This window comes from Chroicocephalus ridibundus, chromosome 3 (genome assembly GCF_963924245.1).
Source record: "Chroicocephalus ridibundus chromosome 3, bChrRid1.1, whole genome shotgun sequence".
In the NCBI taxonomy this organism is placed as follows: Eukaryota; Metazoa; Chordata; class Aves; order Charadriiformes; family Laridae; genus Chroicocephalus; species Chroicocephalus ridibundus.
In genome coordinates this window covers 69,003,608-69,027,758 of record NC_086286.1, presented here as the reverse complement: position 1 = coordinate 69,027,758, position 24,151 = coordinate 69,003,608, and the positions used below count along the sequence as shown (strand labels likewise).

Genomic DNA, 24,151 nt, shown 5'->3' with positions numbered 1-24,151 from the left:
AAGATCAAAAGTTTCACAAACGTTTATTTGTAACAGCCAATTTCCAACATTGAGAGCAGTGCAAAAAACACATTCCATTACCAAGTAATATAATTACTTGTCAAACTGGACTATTACACCTCCTTAAGCTGTACACTGAAAATACAATCCTTGTATGCTTGGTTTTAAAAGCTTCTTTAAGTAATCCTGGCCATTAACCATTGCTATTGGGGCTCTTGTACAGGCAATGTCATGAGCACTGCAGCCCCTTCAGACACACTCTCTGGCACTCCAGTAAGCTAGCACGTTACTTCCAGAGTGACATAAAATGACAAAAACATAGCTGACTACAGCTACATTACAGCATTAAGTTCCAAAATGCCCATGCAAAGGGAGTCATCACTCCCAAAGCGCTTGGCCATTTACATAAAAGTTATTAGTAGTATTATTGCAGCCATACCTCAGCTGATACTAGGGCTCACTGATTCTGAGCATCACAGCAACACGTGGTTAGAGGTGTTAATAACCTGATAAACAAGATACACAAAGGCTGTAGGAGGGGGGGGGAAACAGGGGGTGGGTATTTGGCCCAGAGAGGTGAAGCGCACTGTTCAAATTCATGGTGCAAATCAGTGACAGAAATAAGAATAACTCTCAGCCCTCTGAGTCCTTCACCACTGGGCCACTGAGAGTTAAAGATTGAGATCTGACCCACTGCAAACTGCAAGGCAGATAAAAGGAAGCTGCTGTGGGTTTGTGACAGACTCCATCTCTATAAATAGAGGAGCACCCTCAAAACACAATTATATTGTTGACACAGCAGTTACAATGTTAAGCAGTAATTCCTATAAGTAATTTTAAGTTTTCACAAAAGCTAACTAGATTTAAACAACCAAAAAATGCCTATGGGTACTTGTGGCCCATTTTGAAAACTATTTACTGAGCAACCACATCCATGAGATGCTGTGCTCTTAAATATAAATACAGGACTTCCCAAGTCCTTTCAAACCTAAACAACTAAAAAGATAAGGAGAGAGAAACAATGTGGTCTCCTGGCCTGGTTCTCATCCTGAAGGCTTAACTACAGAAGTGTGGGAATAAATAAAGCTCCTAAGCCCAAAGCTCTCCCCATGCCTCCCCTCCTTTCAAAAAGCCAAGCAGCGCCACAAGGTGCAAAGGCTTCTTAACTGAAATAACCAAGAAAGCTCTAATCTAATGGCTACAGCACTTGCCTGGCTTGAGCTCCCTGTTCTTGGCCAGGATGCTGGCCTGAGCTTCTATTTGTGATTTTCATTCTAGCTCCTAAATCTTGTCACTCATTGCAACAATTGCATCCTTTCCTTTCTACCTTTTCTATCATTCTTTCCATGACTGACTGCAAACTCTCCTGCAACTCAGTCTTTTCAAGAAAGGCATACAGGACATGCAAAGATAACAGTAATGAATCAACATAATTTCCAGTATTTTTGGTGAACTGACACTTAGCACTCCTTCTCTCCCAATTTAAAGTGTTTTATTTTGGCTGCTCTGTGACCTTATGGGACATTTTGAATGTCAATTGCAATCAAACTTGCCCAAATCCCCCTTAAGCTCCAAAGAAAAGCCAGAGAAGTAGGAACTGAGGCAAAGCTCTGTTCTACTTCCAAAGACAGAGTACAAAGTGATTGCAGAGAGGGTATAAAACAGTACTCACTTTCTAAATGAGCATAAAAAAGGCTGAGCAAAGCGAATCAGGTCTCTCAGGATTTTTTGTAATACCATCAGCTGCTGTTAATACCTGCTCAAAACTGCTCTGGAGATTAACAAAAAAAAAAAAACCCAAACCCCAAACAAAAAAAAACCAAAACAAAACAAAACAAAAAACCCAGAAAACCCCAAACTGGCATTTTAAATCATTCCATGAATAATAAATGCAAAACAGCCCACAGTAAGGGCTGCCAGACTAGAAGTCTAAAAAGTATATATATACACTGTACTGCTTCCAGCCACATCCTCATTATTATTTCTATACGATTTTTTTACCTTAGTGACCATGAGCTTCCATCTTTCCCAACCCCAACCTGTCACTGAAGAAAACAGGAAGGAAATTGAGGCAATGACACAGACTATTACACTTAATATTCTAATACACTGCACCAGAAATTGGAGATTCCTGATATGATGCCAAAACTCAATCTGCCTGAACTATCTGCAGAACTTCTAAGAAGATTAAAATATTTCACAACATTTCCTTTAATAGGACCTCATGTTCCTACACAGCCATTTAGACTCTGCCTATTTTCTACTTCCGATTAGATAAATTATAATTATGGTAAATTGATACACATACACACCCTATCTAAAATGATGGTACAGATCATCAACCCCTGTGTATGATTGATGATATGAAACGATTTATTATCAAAAAATGTGTTAGAACTATAACATATATTTTTTTTGAACATTTGCAAAAAGAATTATTCAATATGCCATCCCAGGTTGTTTCAGAATAAATGTGATCTTGTTCCACTCCACACAAAGCGAGAAGGAATTCAGGATTGACAACTGCAGCCATGAAGCCTGTGCCCCTCTAAATGACTGCACCAGTTGTCTTTCCTTGTTTCTGGGGGGACTGCTGCATTCCAGTGTCTGAGCTGTTCAACTCAGTGAATGCTTTTAACTTTATTCTCCAACCATAAAATACAGAAGCCTACTTATTTCTTTTAGTGAAAGGTGAGTCTCACAGACTCAGATTTGAAGCTTTACACAGAACATCATGTGTTATCAGACTTGCAAAAAATTGTCACAATTAGCTAAACTGAGAAGTAGTATCAGAAGAAATCAGCTTTGGTTTTATTTCCGTATTGAGAAAATGAAGTGGGCCTTATTGTCTCATCTCCTGCCATTCTGACCTTTTTAATTCTCATACCACTTGAATGAAGACTCTCAAAGGCTTTGAAAGCACATTCCTATTTTTTGCCCATACATAGAAATTTCTCGTTCAAAAGCATACATTTTAGAAAGAGAAACAACTATCCCTGTGAGTCCAAAATCCACCACAGGAGAAAACAAGGGAACGAGGGAACCTGGGTGACCTGTATAGGTACAATCACACAAGTGGCACCATGCTAGAAGCAGGTTTGCAACTCATGCAGACTTTTGGAAGAGCTGGAAGTGCTTACAGAGCCTCAAGTCCCACCAAATGAAAACAGAAGTCACAGAAGTCAGCCTCCAAACTCAGCAGACACCCAGTACATTTTCCTTACATACAAACCTAATTGTGTTTAAAGCTCTAGTTTTAAAGAAAGCATAATGCCCACAGCTAGGAAAACAGGGAAAGAATGGCCTCACTCGAATCTCCTTTGTCACGTTTTTGGCCCTGACCCTTGTTCAGTTGATCTACCTTTCTCATTCCTTCCAAATGCCTTCTACATCACCTGGCTTCACATGGACACAGATGTTTTCCTCTGCAGTTTTGATTCATTCTCTACAATCCATATAAATTACAAAAATGTATGCAAAATACGTTCTCTGTAACAACTCTCGTGCTGCTTATTGGGAAAATATTCGAACACATCATACCCATTTTAAAAGTACACTTTTTCTGTAATCTTCTAAGAGAACCACTGGAACTAATCTTCTCCCAAAGAAGAGAATAATGTCTGTGTGAGATTACTTCAGGCTCCACAAATATCAAAGAGAATAAACCAGGAAGTGAAACAGATACAGTATTTGTAATTCCATTATTGAGAGGCACAGAGAGGAAAGATTTAAATAATTTATTTTTCTTTTCACAGTGAAAAAAAATAAGCATGGCAACAAAGCCCGATTTAAGCTATCCTGGAAAATACCAGGACCATCTAGTAAAGTAGAGTTACAGCCATGAAATGATACTGGAGTCACTTTTGTGCCTCTAAAAGCAATTAGCTCTCTAAAAGCATTAGCTCTTACCATGTTAAACGACCTATTAGTTAGGCCTATAACCCTTTCAGTTGCAAATATTAAGGCCTTCAGCACAATTCGGTACTTTTGTTTATGCTTGAAGGAAATTGGCACACATTCATGGGCAATTTATTACAATATAATCCTTACATTCAGAATAAATTGCAAATGAATTTGTATGAGCATTCTCAAACAGCAGGCAAGGAAATCCGTGCAGCAATGTAAAGACATTTTTTTCAGGAAACTGTTTTTATTGTCCAAGCAAACCATCGACAAAGAGCCAGTAAGACAAAGTAAATAAAGGTGCTCTCACAGAAGCTGGACCAGAGAGGGAGAGGAGGAAGCAGAAAGGGCTGAGGAGAGCAGCACGGGCAAGGCGGGCCAGCACCCAAGTATACTGAGGGATACAAGTTTGTTCAGAAGCAAAACGTCAGAGAGGATGCTTTTAAGAAGCATCCTTAAAGGCAAGGGGATAGGAGAGAGGGAGCCTCAAGCACACTGCACGGGATGGACCACCTGGGTTTAGTTCAGGCTTTGCATGAGGAAGGAGGTGTTCGCAACCAGCTTCAAAAGTGGGATTTCACCTGCTCTCAGAGGAGCTAACACAACAACGCCGCATATGTCTCCGCACATGAGGCAAACCTGCTTTGAGGAACTCCTCTAGCAGGAACCAGGCAGAGCGTGCCAGGGCAGAGGCGCAGGGCAATGAGGGTCTGCCATGATCCAGCTGTTTCCTTCACACCCCTCTCCACAGACCCACCACACAGACAGGGCAGCAGGAAAGTCCATTGTCACCTCAGCAAAAAGAACAGATATTGAAAAGGGCAACCAGTCACCATTCTTACTTTCTGTCTTCGAGGGCAAATGCTAAAGGCATGAGCCTTTCCAACGTCTCCTTTCCTATCAAATTCCTTCTTCTAAGCAATTATTCCTAGGAAATACCTGATCCTGGGCTGTAAAAACTGAACTGTCTGCAGCCCTCTCTGCCACCTACACAAACGAGCACTTCCATAGCCTTGGTGACCCAGCAGGAACCCACTAAATAAAACAAAATTTTCCCTCCCCCCTCATATTTCTGGTAGTTTTAAAAATGTCAGTAGAAAACGAAGCAAGCAGGAAGCAACTCAGGACCATGGATTCTCTCCTTCCCTTTCCCCCTTCGCTACCACTTCTGTTTTCTGAACATCATCAGAAAAGATACAAAAACATGGTTTTTTTTCAACCAAGCTCTCTGCAAAGATTTACTGGTTCTTGTATGCATAAATATCTCCCTTCACTTACAAATTAAATATACAGATTTACAGCAACCAATTTGAATATATAGATGCATTCATGTGCAAGTTTGGAAACTAGTGGTAGCCCTGACATAAATGCCTGGTCTGTAATTTAAGAGCTTCAGCTGCTCCGTTGTTTCACCACCACAGCTTAGAAAAAAACTTGCACACACAGCAGAAATGCCCTGTAATCCAAGATGGAGGTGACACCGAGGAAGGAATGACATCTTTTCTGATGTTATCAGGTTCTAGAGGAGTGATGGGGAGGGGAAGCCACATTACCCACAGCAATTCATCCATTCTCACAGTCTGGGTCTCCCTTAATAGCATGCCACCCACCACTAAATGCCTACTGTAGCACTCACTACTGTGGTACCTGCCCACCAGGTCTGAGCCTCAGCACCTGAATCCAAAAAAACAACTTCACAGGAAGCATTTAAAAGAGGTTTTGTTTTGTTCCAGGAGAGGGGAAAAACAAAGAGAACACAATACAAACCAAACAATAGGGGGAAAAACAGAAAAGAAACAAGCACTGGAAATAAAGAGAAAGTAAATAAAACGTGCAAATTACATACTGATCATTTAGTAGGAACAACTGTTCAAAATGAAAACCCTAAAAACCATCTCATATGTATTTTATTACTAGTTGATCACAATTTTACACATTTAATCCTTGTTTCTCATTTCCATGAACAGCACTACATTTTTTTGTTCTTTACTCTTAGATCTGATTCTTTTTTGGCCTAAGCAGTCTCCTTTCCATTTGGGTACATGGACAGTGAGTTCATCAAAACTTAACACAGTCACGGAAGACCGCCATCCTATTTTAAGGTGGTAAGAGGAAATGTTCAAGATGGGTCAGAAAGGGAAGGCTGACAGTCACTGCTTGCTCTGCAGCTGAAAAAAAATGTGCTGCTAGTAAAATGAGAAAAAAATTCTTTCCAGAATTATGGAAACAGAAGACGAAAAAAGTTATTACCAACTTTAGTTTAAATTACACTGATCAAAAAGAGGATGCAGGCAGGCACTGTGAGAATTCTGTGATTTAAATATTTAATGCAAGTAGTAATTAAAAAAAAAAACCTGTAATTTTTCAGATTTATAAATTATTTAGATGATAATTCTTAATAGAAATTATTCATGAAATCCTTTGTTTTCCTTCCTAACCAACACTCCTTTCTTTGCCAGCATCCTACAAACATGAGAGATACCAGTTTCAAAATCAATGTAAAGGTGCCACCTATGTTTTTCCAGCTGATAATGTTCTCCATGATTGTTGTTCTAAAATGGTATCAGTCTATTTTGGAAGATGCCAATCAGTTATATAAAGCAACATCCATCTGTCTTTTTTAAATTATTGCATCACTAATATTAGCCATGACCTTTACCCTGCATTCCCAAACAAAACACTTCACTAGAGCGTTAACCGACAGCAAAAATGCAAGTAAAAAATGACATTGTACTCTTTAACTGTCCCTGTGTATCTAGAGGTTAAATCCCTGACTTCAACTGTAGACTTATTCCTTTGTATAAATGGGGTAAAACAGTACATACACATAACACTAAGTAGCTATGATTACAGATACCAGTAATAATCAAGGCTTCTCAAGGTGAAGTAATCAAGGTAATACAATGCTTCACATATAATATATTAAACCTGAAATAAGGCACAATCCATATGCAGATCCTTCTATAAATACAAATGCATATTTTCTTTTGCCATATGTACATACACTGTGTACGGAAGCACAAAAGCAATGCTGTGCACTCTTGGGTATTACTATCCATGATTCTTAGTTACAGGACGAAGCTCCCCATGCTAGACATCTGTACTTCCCATGATGAGACGCATCTTCTACAAATGAATACCATATGTTTTTATACAGTATCATATGTACACAGAAAAAAAATTGCTGAATGCAATATTAAGTCACACACGAAAACCCTATTTTAATTCATTTGAAAAAATCATTTTAGTGGAATTGAAAACAGTGATCTAAGCCTGTAATTTGGGGTAGGGGAGGGAGGAAGGAAAGACAGCCTGAACAGGCCTGACCTGGGTGCACAGAGCAGAGATGTTTCTCGACAGCGAAGGGAAGGAGGCGTGAGGCAAACCAGAGCACAAGCTGCAGGGCACCCCACAAGTCCTTCACTCCCAGATCCTGAGCTGCACTGCCCAACCACTTGTCCTGTCCCCAGCCCTCATGTCACCTCGCCATACTGTCAGGACCCTACTGCCTTTCCAGCTCCCATAGTGCCCTAAAATTTAGGGAGCCGGCACATACCAACATCGCTGGGGAGACGATGAAGGAACCGAACATCTCTGGGCCTGATCCGGGTGACAAATGCACCCTTCAAGCTCAGGCAGGGTGACACAGTTGAGCCCCTTCCTACCAGAACATCTTAATATTTTCTGCACTGAACATGCACTTTTGCAATCTTAACAGTTTCTTTGGATGCAAGAAATCTTTGATTGTGTAAGCAGCCAATTCTATCTCAGAGGATAAAGAATTATTTCCTCGACAAAATAACGCTCCTGGACAAAGCCTTACATTTACAAAAACTATCCAAGTGCTGACAGGTTATCACAGAAAGGGAAACATACACTTGTCAGCATTAAAAGAGTTTGCAACCTACAATGTAAGTCAACATAGCAAGGGAAGTAGAAACTCTGTAACAGAAAATTTACAACACATTTTAACTTAAAGATGAAAAGGAGACATTCAAAGAAAGACAAATGCCCATATACCTAAATTATACTATTTTCTGAATTCTCAGCTCTCTAAATGCAGAACTGGTGGACGTATTTTACAGCTTCCACTACCTTGTTTTCACCGGAGGTCCTCACATCTCCTTCCTCTTCCAAAGTCAGGAAGGTGCAATCAAGAATTTAAGGATATTTTCATTGACTGTGCCCACTAGGCAACTGACCTCATTTTCACTCTTCTGATGTTTCATGATGCCTCAGAAGTAAATTAATTAGAATGATTTGTACAATGCTGTCTCAGAATAAATATGACTTTTTATATTACTATGTATATACACTACTGTTCTAAATGATGAGGTAACGCACTGAAGCTGCCTCTTCCACAAGAGTGCCCCAAGTAATGTTCCTCGGCTTCAGTTCCTCTGGCTTGGTTCACATGGTCTTCACACCAGTGCAACCTCGGAGTGCCCCAGGGGGATGTTCCCAAGGGTGACACCTCAAGGCCACCCCACCCTCTACGAGGTAACTCACAAGAGGCAGACACCACCCTTTGAGCACCCTTCTTGGAGCAGCCAAAATCCCCATCCCAAAACCACCACATGTCAGACCTCGGGCACCCCATCCTTAACAGCCAGGGCCTTTCAAAGACAGCCCAAGCGGGAAGGCAGCCAGCCTGCCGTACACCAAGTGCTATCTGGGGGAAAGGGAGGGGTATCACTGTTTGCTAGGAGAGACTACATGAGAAAACTCCAGCTACCAGGACTGTCAGAGGACCATGTGACAACATTGAGCAAAGCCAACTAGATGCAAGACTGAAGCAGGCCATCAGCCCAGTGCAAATCACCACCCTCTGTGGCCACAGCAGAGAATAATTTCTTATTTAGAAACAGAAATCATCCATAGAAAAGGCATGAGCATCACCTCAGCACTGCACCTCCAGCCGACACCTAAGCTTTCTTCTGCTGGAGGTCATGATTAGACATCCAAGGTAACACAGTGACCGTTTGAGCAGCAAAGCCACCTCCCACAAAAAACACAATGCCACTGCTTTTTCCCTTGTATTGCTCATTCAACTCAATATTTCAGAGATATTAATTAGTAGATGATGTTGCATATTGTAACAAAAAGCTTTTACCTCTCAATCGTCATTTGCAAGTTGAATAAAACTAAATGAAAGGAAAATAAAACAAATCTTCAGGAAGAGGTTAATATCTACAAAATGACCTGTGTACTCAGATGGGATGAAACCATCACTTCATAGAAATCAGAAATCAAATCCACAGAATTACAGATCATCTATTCATATATAAATATATACAATGTACGTATTATAGAATGGAAGGAAAGAAAATCAGAGAGACAGAGAACTTCAAGTCTTAAAGGAAATCAGAATTGTAGAAAGAAATTTACAGTAGGCAAATAAAAGGGGTTTTATACCAAAAATTGCTGCCCAGAGCAACACTGGTAGCCAAAAATTTTGTGTTCCTAGCCAGCAAACTAAATTACATTTATAGCCATGTACAAAATCATACAAGTCAGTATACATTGTAAAAAAAAAAAAAAAAAAGTTATTTACCGGTACACCCAAAAGGAAGTTTGCAAATAAAAAAATAAAATAAAAAAAAAATAAAAGAAAGAGAAACCAAAACAGTATATGCGGATGTAACCTTGATTCTTCTATTTAATAAGAACAGTAACTCCTACTAGCGATCTGTGCAAGATAACCTATGTGGAGAAATACCCTTTGTCCAACTGAAGGTCTTTTGGATCAAAGTTGAATTACACTTTTTATATGAAATTACTTATGTGGGAAGACTTGGAGGGTAAGAAAGAAATAGGGGTTCAAAAACCTCCAGGAGACTAACATAATAGAGCATGGTATGAAACACATCAACCTTGTCCTCAATCAGAGGTTGTGCACCTGTGTCAACACCACACCACAGATGGGGGGAAGAAAAAAAACAAACCCAAAAGGCCGAGCCGGGCTGAAGGAAAAGTTTCTCAGCCTGGGCTCAAACCCAGATGAACACCACGACAAGGCTGTCCCACAGGAGCATGCTGCTGCTGGGCTACGGTCTGAGCACGCTGCAGTGGAGATGTGCCTGAGAAAGCCACCACTCAGCACAGCCTGGTGATCTGTTCAGGGGAGAGGGGACACCTTGCTGCCAAAAGACAGCTAAGAGCTTGGCTCCAGGCTCCTGTGAAATTTTAAGTATAAGCTGAGATCATAATACACAGGTTGAAAGGTTTGAAAAGACTGTCATATAAGGCTGCTTACGCTGAGTGCTTTGTCACCCCGTCCCATCCCATCTCCTGCCCCGCTTCCTGCTGGCATGGCCCCGTGCAAAGGTACTGACCGACGCTCTGGCTCCAGCTGCTAACTAACTGGATCTCACTTAGCAACTCTCAAAAGTATACAGCAGAAACTGAATTTGCACCTAATTTCTATTTCAGAGATTAAATATATACTTATATATAAAATGAAACTTCTCAAGAGAAATTATAGCAACCTCTACTGAGGTCTGTGTTTAGTGAAACCTGTATCAAATAATTCAGCAAATAGACAGTGCGTGAAAACACGTAAGCCAATGTCTCCTTTCCACTCCCTAAGACAGGATGACTAAACTTTCTTTAACAATCACTTCAAAAGCTCAACCAATACACAAAAAACAAAACACTGTGACACATCACAGTGATTTTAATACCATATGCCTTCATAAACTGTTTTCTGATTTGAACTACTAAGTGCCAAATACCAGCTTTCACAGCATGAAGCTCATAAAGTTTTCCATAAACTTCCATGAGCAGCTCCTACTTACTAGGAGAAAAAAGATCATGTTTGAGTTTGTTCTTATATACACCATCCACAGTAAGAAGTTCAAACAAATACAGTCTTTTTCTCAGCTTTCCTGTCAAAGAATAACAAGTACCACAGTGTAAATATCCTTCTCTCAAAGTGGAAGGCAGATAGAATTTGGATCACTGGACAGCTGCTCGGACATTTTAATTAGTACCTAATATTTTAAATTACATATTTGTATAATGTCTTATATATTTAATGTCTTAGTCTCTTTTACCCTTAAAACAGAAAATATTACTGCAATGAAAAGCTAGGTCGTGTTCCTTACAGGAAATCATAAGATCTATCTGATTATACTTCTCATTCCTGATGCTGTTTTGATGCACTACCCTGGGCACTATGAAACCCCAGCGATCTTTCTGGTGCAAAGTTCAGAGCAAAGAAAGGTGTGTTTAAACAAAGCACAAATCAGCAACCTTTCAAGAGCCTATCAACTGGTGACCAACCATAATTTAGAAGCTGCATTCTACCTCCATACAGTGTATGGGAATCCAAGCTGGGCTTTTGTTCCGTTTCGTGAGGCAGGCTGCGCTGTGCCACGCACAGACGACGAGGAGAAGGCAGGTTCTCCACAGCTCCGTAAGAGGAGTGCAGGTGTTCCCTGCTGTGCAGCACACCTGGATCCCAAGGACGACTTCTCACATCGCAGCTCACCTTTTGCAGGTAGAGGCCATGCACGCGACTGAATCACTGAGCGGTGTGACTCAGCACCAAATGAGCTGGAGATGAAGCTTACACTAGCTTTAGGGCAGCTGCTAAAGGACAAGCTGTACCTGAACTGACTGAAAAACTGTCAGTACAAAGTTAAGCCATCACATAACTTGTCAGCAAATCTGAACCAATGGATTTAAATTATATCAGAGGAGCCTCTCACTGGATGTGGCCATAGACAGTACGAGGACTCACAAAAATGAGTTATCTTGTCAAATTGCAGCCTCACAATGATCACATTAAGGTGGCACAGATGTAGGCTGCTGCCAGCAGGTTCTGTCAAATCCCCCTTTCCTGGGGGTTTCCATCACTCCTCTTGTGCCAGCACTATCATTGATGCAGTCACTTGCTGAGCTAGGTTAAGAAACCAATCTGTCTGGTAACAACACTTGAAAAAAAATACTGCTTTCAGTTGGATTTTTTTAAATTCAGCTCAACCTACTTCAGTCAGCTTAGAAATGCCAATGGCAGGGCAAGAAAAACATTAGGGAGGTGTAACACGAGAGTGGAAGGCAACTCAAGTTTCAGTGATGTCCCCACTCTTGTCAGCCTCCACTTATCTCAGCCTAAGATGGCCATGACCTCCACCCACATCAAAACTTCTGCTGGTCCAGGACAAGCCTTAGAAGGCACTCTGAGATGAAAAGAAAAATTTTCAGGAAATAGTGTGGCATCTCTCTCCTCTGATAATACTTTAAACAGAACAAGAAAGCATTCCTCAAGTCTACCTGAACAACAGGCTTCTCGGGAGAAGATGACACAAGCCAAGTCATTGGAACAAGTTTAGTAGGACTTGAAAGCCCACCCTCTAAATGGGTTGCAACGATAGGGATGACTATTCCCACAATGACACCATTACCGGTGTTCCCTTATCCGGCTGTGGCAAAGGGAATCAACAGTGAGGCTCCAGAAGCTACACTATGGAGCTGTTGGATCTATCATCCTCTGAGCAACTGCCAACAGAGAAAGCGTCTTCCACTGACTGGCCTGTGGTAGCCACCACTCTGGTCTCCTGCTGTGACTGGCCAGCGAGTGATGGCTCCGTGTGTGACAGCACTTATCAGGGTTTCCTTGCTGTTCAGTAGCTGGGGCTTCTGGTTACTGCTCCAAGCCTCTTGCTTTGTATCTGGGACTGCAGACTCACAACCACAGCTATAACCACAGTTACTATACGACTCTTTGAGCCATTACAAGCCTACAAGAACTTTCTACTTTATTTGTACAGTTAAAATCTAACCTTGCACTCTCTTAAACCATGGGCAAAGCTCCCTGTTACCTCTTGATATAGTATACTCCTGGACCTTGCTGTTGTATTTTATTAAAGGCAGAGAATTTCTGATAGAAGGAATATTTCATCAGTGGCCTTGACTCCTGCCAACTATTGTTCTGACAATTACATAGAAATCAGCTAAAAACAATCAACTGATTACAAATAATAAAAATTAAACAATGTACGTTACTGAGCGCATTATCACTAAACATTGAGCAAACAATCCTCTCACACATCCTCTTAAATATTTTCCTGAGTTTCAAACAGAGAAGAGAAGTCAAAATATCTGACTTCCCTAAGCCAGAGTAAAAGTTATCTGGGTGGTTTAGCGACTGGTGGACAGGAAGAAGAGGTAGTCAGAGCAGTGGTAAATTCAAGATTTGTACTGATGCTAAATCAAGCAATATGTGTCAACTGTTCTGCTGCAGTTTGGCACTGAGTATGCATGATAAGATTAATTTATTTGCTGAATACAGCATTATTCTTACCTTGTTGCTTTCTCATGTGTGGCATACCTTCGACTGTATTTCTGAGCGTGCTAAAAACATTCACATTTGCTGCTCCTCAAATACTTCACCCCAAACCCTTTTAAGTCCTCCATCAATACTAGGGGCACTTCAAAGGACATATTCTAACACGTTTTCATTGTCACCTTTTGGTCTAAGAAGCTTCCCTAGGAAAGAAGGGTGTTGTAGAAAGGTGACAGATAAAATCTCTGAAATTCTCATTATAGCATTTCTAGGCTAAGAGGACTGGGATGCTGCAGTAGGAAGGGCAGGGAATAGAGTCACGGAACAAGGGGGAATATGGAGCAGCTTATACTCATGGGAAGGTATGACCAGCTAAGTAACCATTTCTGTGCACTGTTTTATTCTGCTGTAATACAAGAGAGTTGGCACAAAAAACAATGACCAAATAAGTTGTTAATCATTTCAGCTTTTTGGGGAGCACAGAGGGGTAAATTCCTTAGGTGCGCATCCCATATGCTGCTTGGAGTATCACCAAAAATATACCTCAGAAAATGATGGCTATAATTTTACTTATGAAATAAATCAGGTCTACTTATTTTGTACACATCCAAAAAAAATCTCTACTTTTTTTTCCTATTTATCCGGCTATAAATATTGGAATTCCTGCCTGAACACGATTATTTTGAGATCAAGGCTCCAAGGCAGCGGCAAGTTCATTGTAAAGCCAGCAGCCCTCACCATACAGTCCGCTGTCGTGCTGGAAATACTCAAAACTCACGAGCGTGGAGTTTTTCTTTCCCTGGCCAAGTTGATTTACCAAGGAGCCCAGAGTGGCAATCAGTGACCCATGCATAACAGGAGTCTGCAATGCCACTCACAGCAGGAACCTCGCTGTATCACTTACTGTAATTACGGCCTCCGTTCAGCTGTAGTATTGTGATTCATAGAAGAAAAAAATGACGCTATGTACCCAGTAACTCTAGTAAAAAAGCATTAACTATAGAGAGGGGTGCTGGCATTGCAGATGTTGACAAAACAAGTATGAGTAGACTTTTAAAACCTCACAGCTTTCAGCTACAGCCTCGCTAGTAACAGTTACGAAACGAGTAAAATATTGGCAACAACAATACATTATAACACTTTTTAATCGAGTGCCAGTATCAGCAGGCTGAAAATGCCATTAGTCTTATTTGAAAACAAGTTCAACAATTCTGCTCTTCAGAGAAAAAGAACTTAGAGAAACAACAAAAAAACATTCACTTGATACCACACTTAGAGCGAATGTTGGAGTTCAGATTTACACGGCTCCTCTGGCACTTTGCTCATGGGAAGTTCAGTTACATTCTAGTTTTGTGCAGTCCACACGCTTGTAACAGCACAACTAGTAATACATTGTATCCTCTAGATTTGTACATACTGGAGCAAAAAAGGGAAAGCCCTTAATTAAAATGTTCCAAAGGCCTTTATGCTTCACATTCCTTATAGCTAGACAAGCATGACATCTCATTCTCTGTATGTCATTAAAATAAAAAAGAAAGCCTATATACAGAGGTCCCTGATTTTCCTCATTTCTGCTATGTAGCTCCACTGATTCAGCCCAGTTATTCTCATTTCATAGCTGTTTAAGGGCCTGACCCAGAGCAGAACTGAATAGACTAGTTTCACTGACAGCGAAGGGCGTTAAATCAAATCTACATCCATGACGTAGAATAATCTAGGTCACCTAGTGAACTGGGCTTGCTGAAATAATGTTGTTTTATCATACTGACAGGTGCTAAATGGATGTTTAAGTGCAAGAAACTGTGACTATGGCTACACAATGAGGACTGCACTGAAAAAGAAGAACTTGAGCAGATCCAGGGCTCAGAAAGGACACACAACTCAAAGCGAATTCCACCAGGATGCTTAGAAAAACAAGACAGTGTGACGACAGTATACGCAATTGGCTGCGGTGGTCATTAGCAGCAAGGAAGTGATTTCACCTGTGTAGGTAACACTCACGAGACTGACACTGAAGTACTGCATGTAATTCAGGCTGGGAGGTGGAGAAGCAAAGTAACAGGGCACGTGTAAAGAAGGATGCTGAAAATGCTGAAGAGAAGTGTCGCAAAAAGGATTTTCAGACTGAAGAAACAAAGAGACTCAAAGAGAATTATTTGCTTCGTCTAGCAAGATAAAATTGAGCAGCTACTTGACAATAGCTAACAGGCAGTAGGAGGGCTTTTTAATCGATTGGAAAGACAGCAAGAACCAAAGGCAGGAGCAAGATGAATTCAAAGAAGAAATAAGATGCAAACTGGGGGAAGGGGGAACCCCAGGAAGCAGGAATCCGGAATCAAGGAAGCAGGAAATGTTGGGATACCACAATTTGCTGTCAGTAGATCAAGTTACTGGGATTAATACATTGGTAACTAAGCAACACGTTAAGAGTCTGTAGTACACTACATATTTATACATGCATGATGTACAAAAGACACAAAAGCAATGCTAAATAAAGCAACTTAATGGATTGTTGCCTGTCAGCTCTATCTGAAGATGTTGGTAGGCATCGGACAATAAACACTGTTCAAATTAGCAGGCAAATCCAAGGCAGGAAAGATTTTTCTAATGCATTTAGATGAAGATTGTGCTCACATAGAGCCTGCAAACTTAGCAGATAAAAAGATTGCTATGATTTTGTGAAGTCAGTAACAGATTTTTGCTTTGCAAAGCGACATATGGAAGGTATGTGCTGAGCCATCCATACTGGCATCACGAAAGACAGGTTACAGGGGTTAGGAACAACAAATGCTGTGATGATATGGAGAACCTGAAATCTGTGCTGTACTAGCAGATTGCAAACGAAATTGCAAAAGGCTCCACGAACTTAAGTCAGTTGTGAGTAATCGCCTTGTGAGTTTGCTCCTTGTACACTGAGTGTTACATGTCCCCCTAACAGTGCTTTTGTCCTTCATACTGGATTTCACTGGATTTCAATTCCAAGAGTGAGTCACTGGTAGAAAGAGAGGGGGAAAGGAATGAGAGCTTTTCTTTCTGAAAGAATAGAGATGAAAATTGCCCTTGAAAAAAAGGCATTAATTCACACTTACTACTAGATTTCTTCTTACCTTAAGATGCAAACTATTAAATCTTCAGATTAAACTGAGCAAATATTTGTATAATGAATGAGGCAGATTATTCTGGCAAGGAAAGAATAAATTCCTCTTGTATGTGTGATTTGTAATGTCTATTATGGTCAACGTTTGAAAAAAATCATTTATTATGGGCAATTCATAGCAGAAGTCTGTCATTTTTCCAAGTTCAAAGGACACCTATCATCTGGTTTCTTTCTCAGGGAGATCAAACAGTGAGTGATTCAGGTCACAGTTGTCTGTAGAAAACACCAGGTATTTTATGCACCTCACTTGTCACCCATCCCCACAGTGAACACAGATGCTATCACTACTAAGTTAGTAAAGCCCATATTTACAAAGACATACAAAAATAAATATTTTGTTTTATTCAGACTTACACAGTAACCATGTGTAAGTCTGGGCACTTCTCTACAACAAAACCCAATGGAGACCTCCCAAAGTCATGCAGGGATTCAGTAACGAAGCAGGACAGTGAGCTTTGGGGACCACAGGCCCTGGCTAGCAGGTGTCACTCAAAAGAGGCGATCTGAGGCGGCAGCAATCTTCTCTTTTACAGTAGCTAAGGGTTACAGCACTCTTTCCAGAACTGGTCTGGGGTTTAGTTCCGTCTCAAAGAAACTCAACTGATCATTCCCATTTTGCAAGTGACTACCAGCACACCAAACGCAAGATTTAAATACGGCAAACGCTGTGTCCTAGTCTTTATGAAATGTTGCAGTCCTTCTTAAAAAGTTATTCACAATGCGAAGATTGCTAGGCCCTTTGGGAACATATGTTGTTAAACAGGCACTGGCTTGCAAAGATTCAAAACTAAAACTGGTCTTCCAACGTAAGTTAGGGAAGAGCACATGAAGGGACAGCACAAGCACGTGTGCTGGCTGCTGGTGAGCCGGCGCAGTGAGTCACTGGAAACAGATCCAGGGAGGCTGTGACTCACACCACAGTCTGGCGCAGCATGGGAGACCATACAGAATGGCAGCCTCCCAGACAAGACAAAGGTATGGACAGAAAAGCAAAGTCAACATCCAGCGGCCACCACATTTAAAATCACTTCTCTATTACTCAGTTTGCATTTCAGGTTTGGCTCTTGAAAATGCTCTGTAGCAGAAGCTTATTTGCTTCACACGCTGGTAGGCATGCCGTTAGTTCTGCATGCACTCTGCATGCATTCACTTACTTGCAGTTCTGCTATATCCTATTCCCCATCCGTGGAATACTCCAAACTTGGCTTTAGCCTTATAATGACACTTTTAAAATATTTTTACACACATACATATACGTATACACATAAACACACACATTCACTCACTCTACAGGACAGAAATAGTCCTGTAGAGGACTCCCTGGATGGCATCTGATTTCCTGAGGGTAAGCCCATGCAGACATATGAGACGACTGTTGTTATCTGAAACGCCTGCATGTGGCTGGCAAGTATGACACGGGACTTGCAGTCCTTTCTGCCACAGTAGATGGGGTAAAATTCCCCAGCAAGGAACATAAATGGCACTGGAAGACTATTCTTAAGGGTGTGGATTTCACATTTCATGTGCATGAGGCTGACATGCCTACAAACAGACACTGAAACAGGGTCTTGGACTGAAAGCTATCTGATTCACTCTTACTTTCCACAGTCCGTATAGCAACAAATGGTTCCATGGGGAAAAAAAAAGAAGAAATGGTTTAAAAGCTTGTGCATGGGCATCATAAAGGAAAGGAGATGACAGTAAAATGCATGTAGCAAGACAGCCAATAAAGCATTAGTGGATCTAATGGGTTAAAACTGGGAAGTGAGAAAACTGAAAGCAATATGCAAAACAGAGCTACTAAAACTGAATTTGATAATGGGTAATCTGCCTTTGTCATTTCTCTAAGGAAGTTCTTAGATACTTAGGCATACCGCAGAAGTCACCCACAATCAAGATCTACACTACGAGAAGATATTCCTTTCGCCATTTCTTTAAAGTAAAATGTAAAATAAACTCCTCTATGGCAAAGAAGACAGCTCTGATGTATTTTGTGCATCACCACTGTCACGGCAATATTGTTAAATTGTCAAAATTGGAAGTAATCATCCTAAGGCTGTTCCAGATTTTAGCCTAGCTAACCAATAGTAAGGCAAGCCTTTCCGAAAGGAAATATTTCACAGGCTCATTGTGCTTTTAAAGGGCCAAAAAAAGAATAGGAAAGTAGCTCAACAATCTATTAGATCACTAAAATTCTTTAGTCTATGAAGCAAGACTTCCCATATGCCTGAAGGAAAAAACAGCTGGTTAGGAGGTATAGTCCTTTCCTAGGATGCCACTTTGGAGCACAGCCAACATATCATTTTTCCCAGGATGTACCAGTGCCAAACTTCCTCAACCCTCCAAAGACAATGCAATCTCTAACATGCACTGTTTTGAATGCCTCTGAAAATAATAGTTCAACATAGTTTCTCTATTAATCGTTCCAAAAGGGTTGCTTCGTTACAGCTGGCACTGTATTACATTGGCTTCCTAATATTCTCATCCCAGTTAAAAATTACAGAATTTTCAAATTAGCAAAGAGATGCTAACCTAGATACTGAAAGTTGTTCTTATTTTGTTGTATTTAAAAAAGGCAAAGTAAGTTCCAATTTCACACCAGTAATAAAATGCAGAATCTGGATGGCAGAACTGGTACACTTAGGCCCTGTCCAGAGCATAATGGAAGACTATATTTCCACAAAATATTTCAGAATTATGCTGGTTTGGGCATTTGCTCTATTATTATCATTCAGCGCTGCACATCTTGGGAATCTTGATGAAGAAGGAAAGTAGTTAGAAAAAAAAGGGGGGGAAAATCACACAAAAATGTTACAATGTTTCAGAAAAGTTTTGTTTGTGTGTTTAAAAAAAACAAACAAAAACAAGTGGTCATTCCCATCCCTCCATCCATCGTGAAAATAACATTCCCAACCTCTCTCACTTCAGAAGTGGGAAGACACTGAGGATCCAGGGCAGGAAGGAGCAGACAAATCAGGACCACGGAGTTGAGATCCTGGTTAATGAGGGAGAGACAGGACTGCGGTCCAAATTTAGAGTGCCACAGCAGAAAGGCAAAGAGGTGTCCTTCTGAATCTTAGTTTAATGAGACAAATGGCAAACATGCATAGCTTGGAAAGCTGTAACACTGCCAGGTGGAACTCAGGCAAAACTAACTGTGGGAATCCCCTGTTCTGCACAGCTTTAACATACACATTTATATGCTATAATTAAGGAAATGAGACTGCTTTTCACATTTATATCCCCCACACCCTCTCTTCATCCCACATCAGAACAATTTGTGAAGGATCACGGTCACTTGCACAGCAATGTCTCAGTTTACCCAGGAGGCTGTCCCCACAGCAACTGCAGACAATCTGGTGAGATCTCTGCTCCTAATGGTGCTGCCTTAGCACAGGAAACAAGTTTCTCGGACATGGAGGGACCCCAGGACTGTGCTTATGCATCTGGGGGCTAAGAGTAACTGCAGCTTAGAGCCATGTATCCAGGCAGACCCAGGTTAAAAGGGGGAACCGATCCTAACAGTCTACAGATACACAGATCCTTATTCAGAAGTTATCCCAAGGAGCAGGGAAAGTGGGTTTTATCTTGACCCTCCTCCACGGGAAGTTTGAGGAGGGATATGAGAGGTAAAAACATCAAAAACGACAATGAAGTAGGGTAGTAGATTTTGTGATTTCTTGCAAAAATGCACATATTTTACATTCAATAGTAAACAACTACGTCTGCAGTGCCGTTATATATGTAGCTATGATGACAAATAACATTAGTCATGGAGAAGGAAGTACCTCAATAAAAAGAGAGGCATGGCTTTGTCGTTCAGACACAGAGTAGGCTGTACTTCTCAGTTCAGTTCTTGCATTTGCCGTGGACTCTTGGCGTGACATATCATGGTGCATGAGCTATCTCTTGTCCAGGGTGACACTGTACTTCATTTTATCTTCTTTTAATCAGACTACAATCTCCTTGATCAGACACGCTCTTCCTATGGACGTATGGAAACAGCGCGCCAGTTTCAATACCTTCCCAGTTTCAGCTGGCTTCTCAGCATTAATAAAAGTCCCATCTTTATCAATGGGACCTTTGTTGACAGTTTCAGCAAGGAAGAGGCACGACTGAATGGGCTATAAAGAACAAAACTTTCCTTTCCACACAGCAGTCTCCCTGCTCATTGCTACGGAAAAGCCGGCAGTGCTTCTGCCTGCATTAAACACACGCTGTGAGGCACTAGGAGATCCTCAGCCTTCGTAAAAGGAAAGCTGGCTTCTTTGCCCATTATCAGTTTCACCTTTTAAGCAAAATGACAAATGCTTTAACAAGTTTATCTTGTCCTTACCGGTACCTTCCTTCTGTTTATCTCATTAAAAAAAACCAACCAAACAAACAAAAATAAACCAATAACGCAAAGAACAAAGCGGTGCAGCGCAAAGAGGTGGTATGAAAATCTACGCCCTGCGTCCCACGAACAGCCTGGTCCCGCAGACTCCGGGGTCCGGTTCCCCCTGGAGCGGCGGGGCAGCCCCCACCGCCCGGGAACGAACGGCGCGGGTTGAGCGGCGGCCGCGCGCTCGGCTGCAAACGCCTTGGCAACAACCGGCGTCTGCCGTTCCCACCCGGCTCTCCCCGTGGCCCAGCAACGCGCCTGGGGCTTCCACGGCGGAGGTTACTACAGAAAACGGGTGGGGGAAAAAAAAGTAAGGAAAACCCGTTTGAGAGGATGCGGGACGAAGTGCAGAGACGGGGAAACCCCACTAGCCCCCCGGCACCTTCTCCCCGCGGCAACAGCTGCCCGCGGAGCCAGCTCCACTATTCCTCCTCCTCCTCCTCCTCCTCCTCCTCCGCATCCCCCGCCCCGCAGAGCCCGAGCGCACCTGCCGCCGGCCCGGCCTCCCCGCCGCCGCCACTCACCCGCCGGGGGGGTCGCCGCCGCCGCTGGGGTGGTAGGCGGTGAGGACCACGCCGCGGGAGCCGGACCGCCAGCTCATGGCGTCCGCCGCCGCCGCATCCCCTTTCTGGGGACTCCCGAGTCGGAGTGGGGCGGCCCGGCCCGGGGCCCGGCGCAGCCCAGCCTCCCGCCGGCAGCGCAGCGGGGCAGGGCCGGGTGACGGCAGCGCTTCCTGCGGCCCGCCGGGGCCGCCGCCCTCCGCCAGGCCGGGCCGGGCCCCTCCTCCCCGCTTCGGGCACCCGGGCGCCCCGCGGGCCAGGGCGGCGGGAGCCGGCGGCAGCGGCCGCTGTGCGGAGCGGCAGGACCCAGCGGCTGCCGCAGGCGGGTGCCCGCCGCCCTGCGCCGCACCGTCCACCCCGCGACAGGGCCCAGCCACCCTCGGCCGCCCCCTCCCCTAGACCCTGTGGTGTTAATAAAGCAGCGTTCGTTGCCCAGGCTGGGGTTTGGTTTAAGGTATTGCAAAGAAATCGGTCCGTCAAAGGAAAAGTTGGTGCGGTTTCAGAGCTGAGTGGGTTGGGTGGGTGGTGGGTGCTGCGCGCCAGGGGCCAGCGGCCGCTCCCTCGGGGACGGAGGTGTTGCAAATGCAGCACGGTGGTGAGAAAAATCAGGAATGCCTTCCCGTGCTTGCTTTGTCCATTGTCCATTTCACTGGATCGCAACATTACTTTGTGCTTGGGTTAACTTTTCGTGCACACAAAAAATGGTTTATTTTTTTAATTACAAGCAGGTGGCCGTGTCAGGCAAGGACGCAAGGACACAAGGTGACGGAGCTGCTGTACCTTAAACCAGCCGCCGTTTAGCCCCAAGGTCGCGCTCTGCCAACCAGCGACAGCCGGCGCCCAGCAGCGTTGGGTCGGCCTTTCCACTGGGGACAGCCTCTGCGCGCCCCGGCACACGCTGCCATCAGAGATGGGACGCGCTGCCAGGATCTGTAACACAACACTCAAACCCGTTTGTTTTTTTTTTTCCATGGCAACTCTAACATAACCTGTAAAGGTACATACACTATTTTGGTTCGTAATTTATGTCTGCATTAACAGAAGCATATGATTTGTCTGAATTATAATTGCTTTCTGTCATAAGGAAATGGATCGACTTCAATATGAGCGTAACTTGCATTGCATTTCCTTTTTCCTTTTAAAACAAACAAACAATCAAACAAAATCATGCAACTGCTTTGTTTGCAGTTAAACATCTGAAAAGTACAGCACTGGTCCATGTGAGGTGTTCTGGATCATGCAGGTATCGAGTTCCGAACCTTCACTTATTTAAATCATCATCCACCTAAACCGGAAAGCTGTGTGCAGTCGTGGATGGATCAGGCATTTTTCTGTGCAGCTGTTCTCCAGCATGCAGCTGCCAAGCAGGGGCAGCACACAAATCCCGACCTACAGTCGCTGTGAAGTTGCTCCCAGTGGAGAAGCAAACAGGAAGAACTTCCCGTCACGTCTGAGCAAGATCAGTTTGTCCTTCAGAGTCCTTGGTGCTTTCAGCTGGTGACTTTGCAGAGTTCACGGGTGATATCCAGACAGAATTGAATTTTGTCATTGACTTAAGTGGATAGTTTTATCCAGTAGGTTTCTTCTTGAAAGGCTGGCTGCCTGCAGAGTGCCAAATGGGACATCCATGATTTCTTTAAACAGGGTAATGTCCGCATGAAATTTTGAGAAGAGTCCCAGCATTACAAGCACAGGAAAACTTGGCTGATGTTCAATAGACTGACCATTACAGAGGTGCCTCTTCACTTCTTACACCTCTAAAGGTCAACTTTTGCCTTAGTTTTAAGTTCATATAAAGGATTGAGGGTAGGGGTAGGTTTTAATAAAGGCTGTCTCTTCCATGGCTTCTGTGAGATATTTTATCCGTAGGCAGCTGGCCAATTTCTGTATTGTTAATTTTTTAATCAAAGCTTTCATATTAAATTTTAAAAAATAAATAAATTTATTAAAAAGTAGACATTAGTACCAACAGATAAGCTTTGCATATAAATTAGAAAAAACAACAGGTCTATTTTGAACTGTGGATTTTTTTATTTTTTAAGATTTACCGTGCACAGAAAAGAGGTTGGTGCTGCCTCACCTCCCCAGATGGTCTCCGTTTCCAAAGGGAATCGGTAAAGGAGAAGGCACAGCTACAGTTCTGCTTCAGAAATGGCTTAGAGTAGCACGGCTACAACAGCTTAACTAGCAGTACGTACCAAAAGCAATACACTGGGACAAATTATCTACATGTACCTACTCGCAGGCACACACACAAAACCAAGGACATGCAAAACTCAGGACTGTGAAAAGATTTCCCTGTACTCCTGCTGCAAAGGTCCAGCACTCTCTCTACATCTCTCAGGCTGTGTCCAAAAGGCAAAAGTTGGGGCCTAACTTCTCAGATAAAGACACCAACAAGACTCAGCTGTTTTCACTGGTCACTTTGGAAGTACATGAGCATGAGATGAGCAAGCATCCTACTGTTGTATGTCATGACACCTATTCATTGATGCCTTTGGCTCTTTTTTTAAATGTATGTGCCAATTATCAAACACCCTATGCAGAATGCAAAATTAGTTTTTGAAGGACTCAACTTTTTCTTTTAAACTAAACACATAAAACTAAAAATATAAATACCAGCATCCTTATGACCTGGCCATTTCTAAAAATTCAGCTAATTGATTGCATGCCAAACACCCCACTTTGTTATAAAACTCCCTTTAAAGAATAGCTAAAAAAAAAACAACAGAGAAGTAAAAACATTTAAAACATTCAGTGTTTAATGAGTGCTTTCCAAAGCCCTTTGCCCAAACTAAATATATATTAGGTGCTATAAGAACAAAGATATAAACTGCCTTTTCTTTGATAAGCATCTT

General features: G+C 42.4%; 1 protein-coding gene across 4 annotated transcripts in view; it reads right to left on the bottom strand.

Moving 5' to 3' along the window:
- The window catches only part of ARHGAP18 (Rho GTPase activating protein 18), a 97,858-nt gene that overhangs the window by 47,299 nt on the left and 26,408 nt on the right, over positions 1-24,151 (bottom strand). Inside the window, exons 1-2 of one of the 4 annotated variants that reach the window (XM_063329624.1) lie at positions 21,258-21,362; positions 20,138-20,334 (exon numbers count right to left, since the gene is read on the bottom strand). The exons of 1 other annotated variant lie outside the window; for it this stretch is intronic. In XM_063329624.1, coding sequence (XP_063185694.1) covers positions 20,138-20,157 — 20 coding nt within the window. In that variant the 5' untranslated portion in view covers positions 20,158-20,334; positions 21,258-21,362. Of the gene's footprint in view, positions 1-20,137; positions 20,335-21,220; positions 21,429-24,151 lie in introns of those variants that run through there. 2 more of the 4 variants (XM_063329622.1, XM_063329626.1) reach the window with 2 other exon arrangements.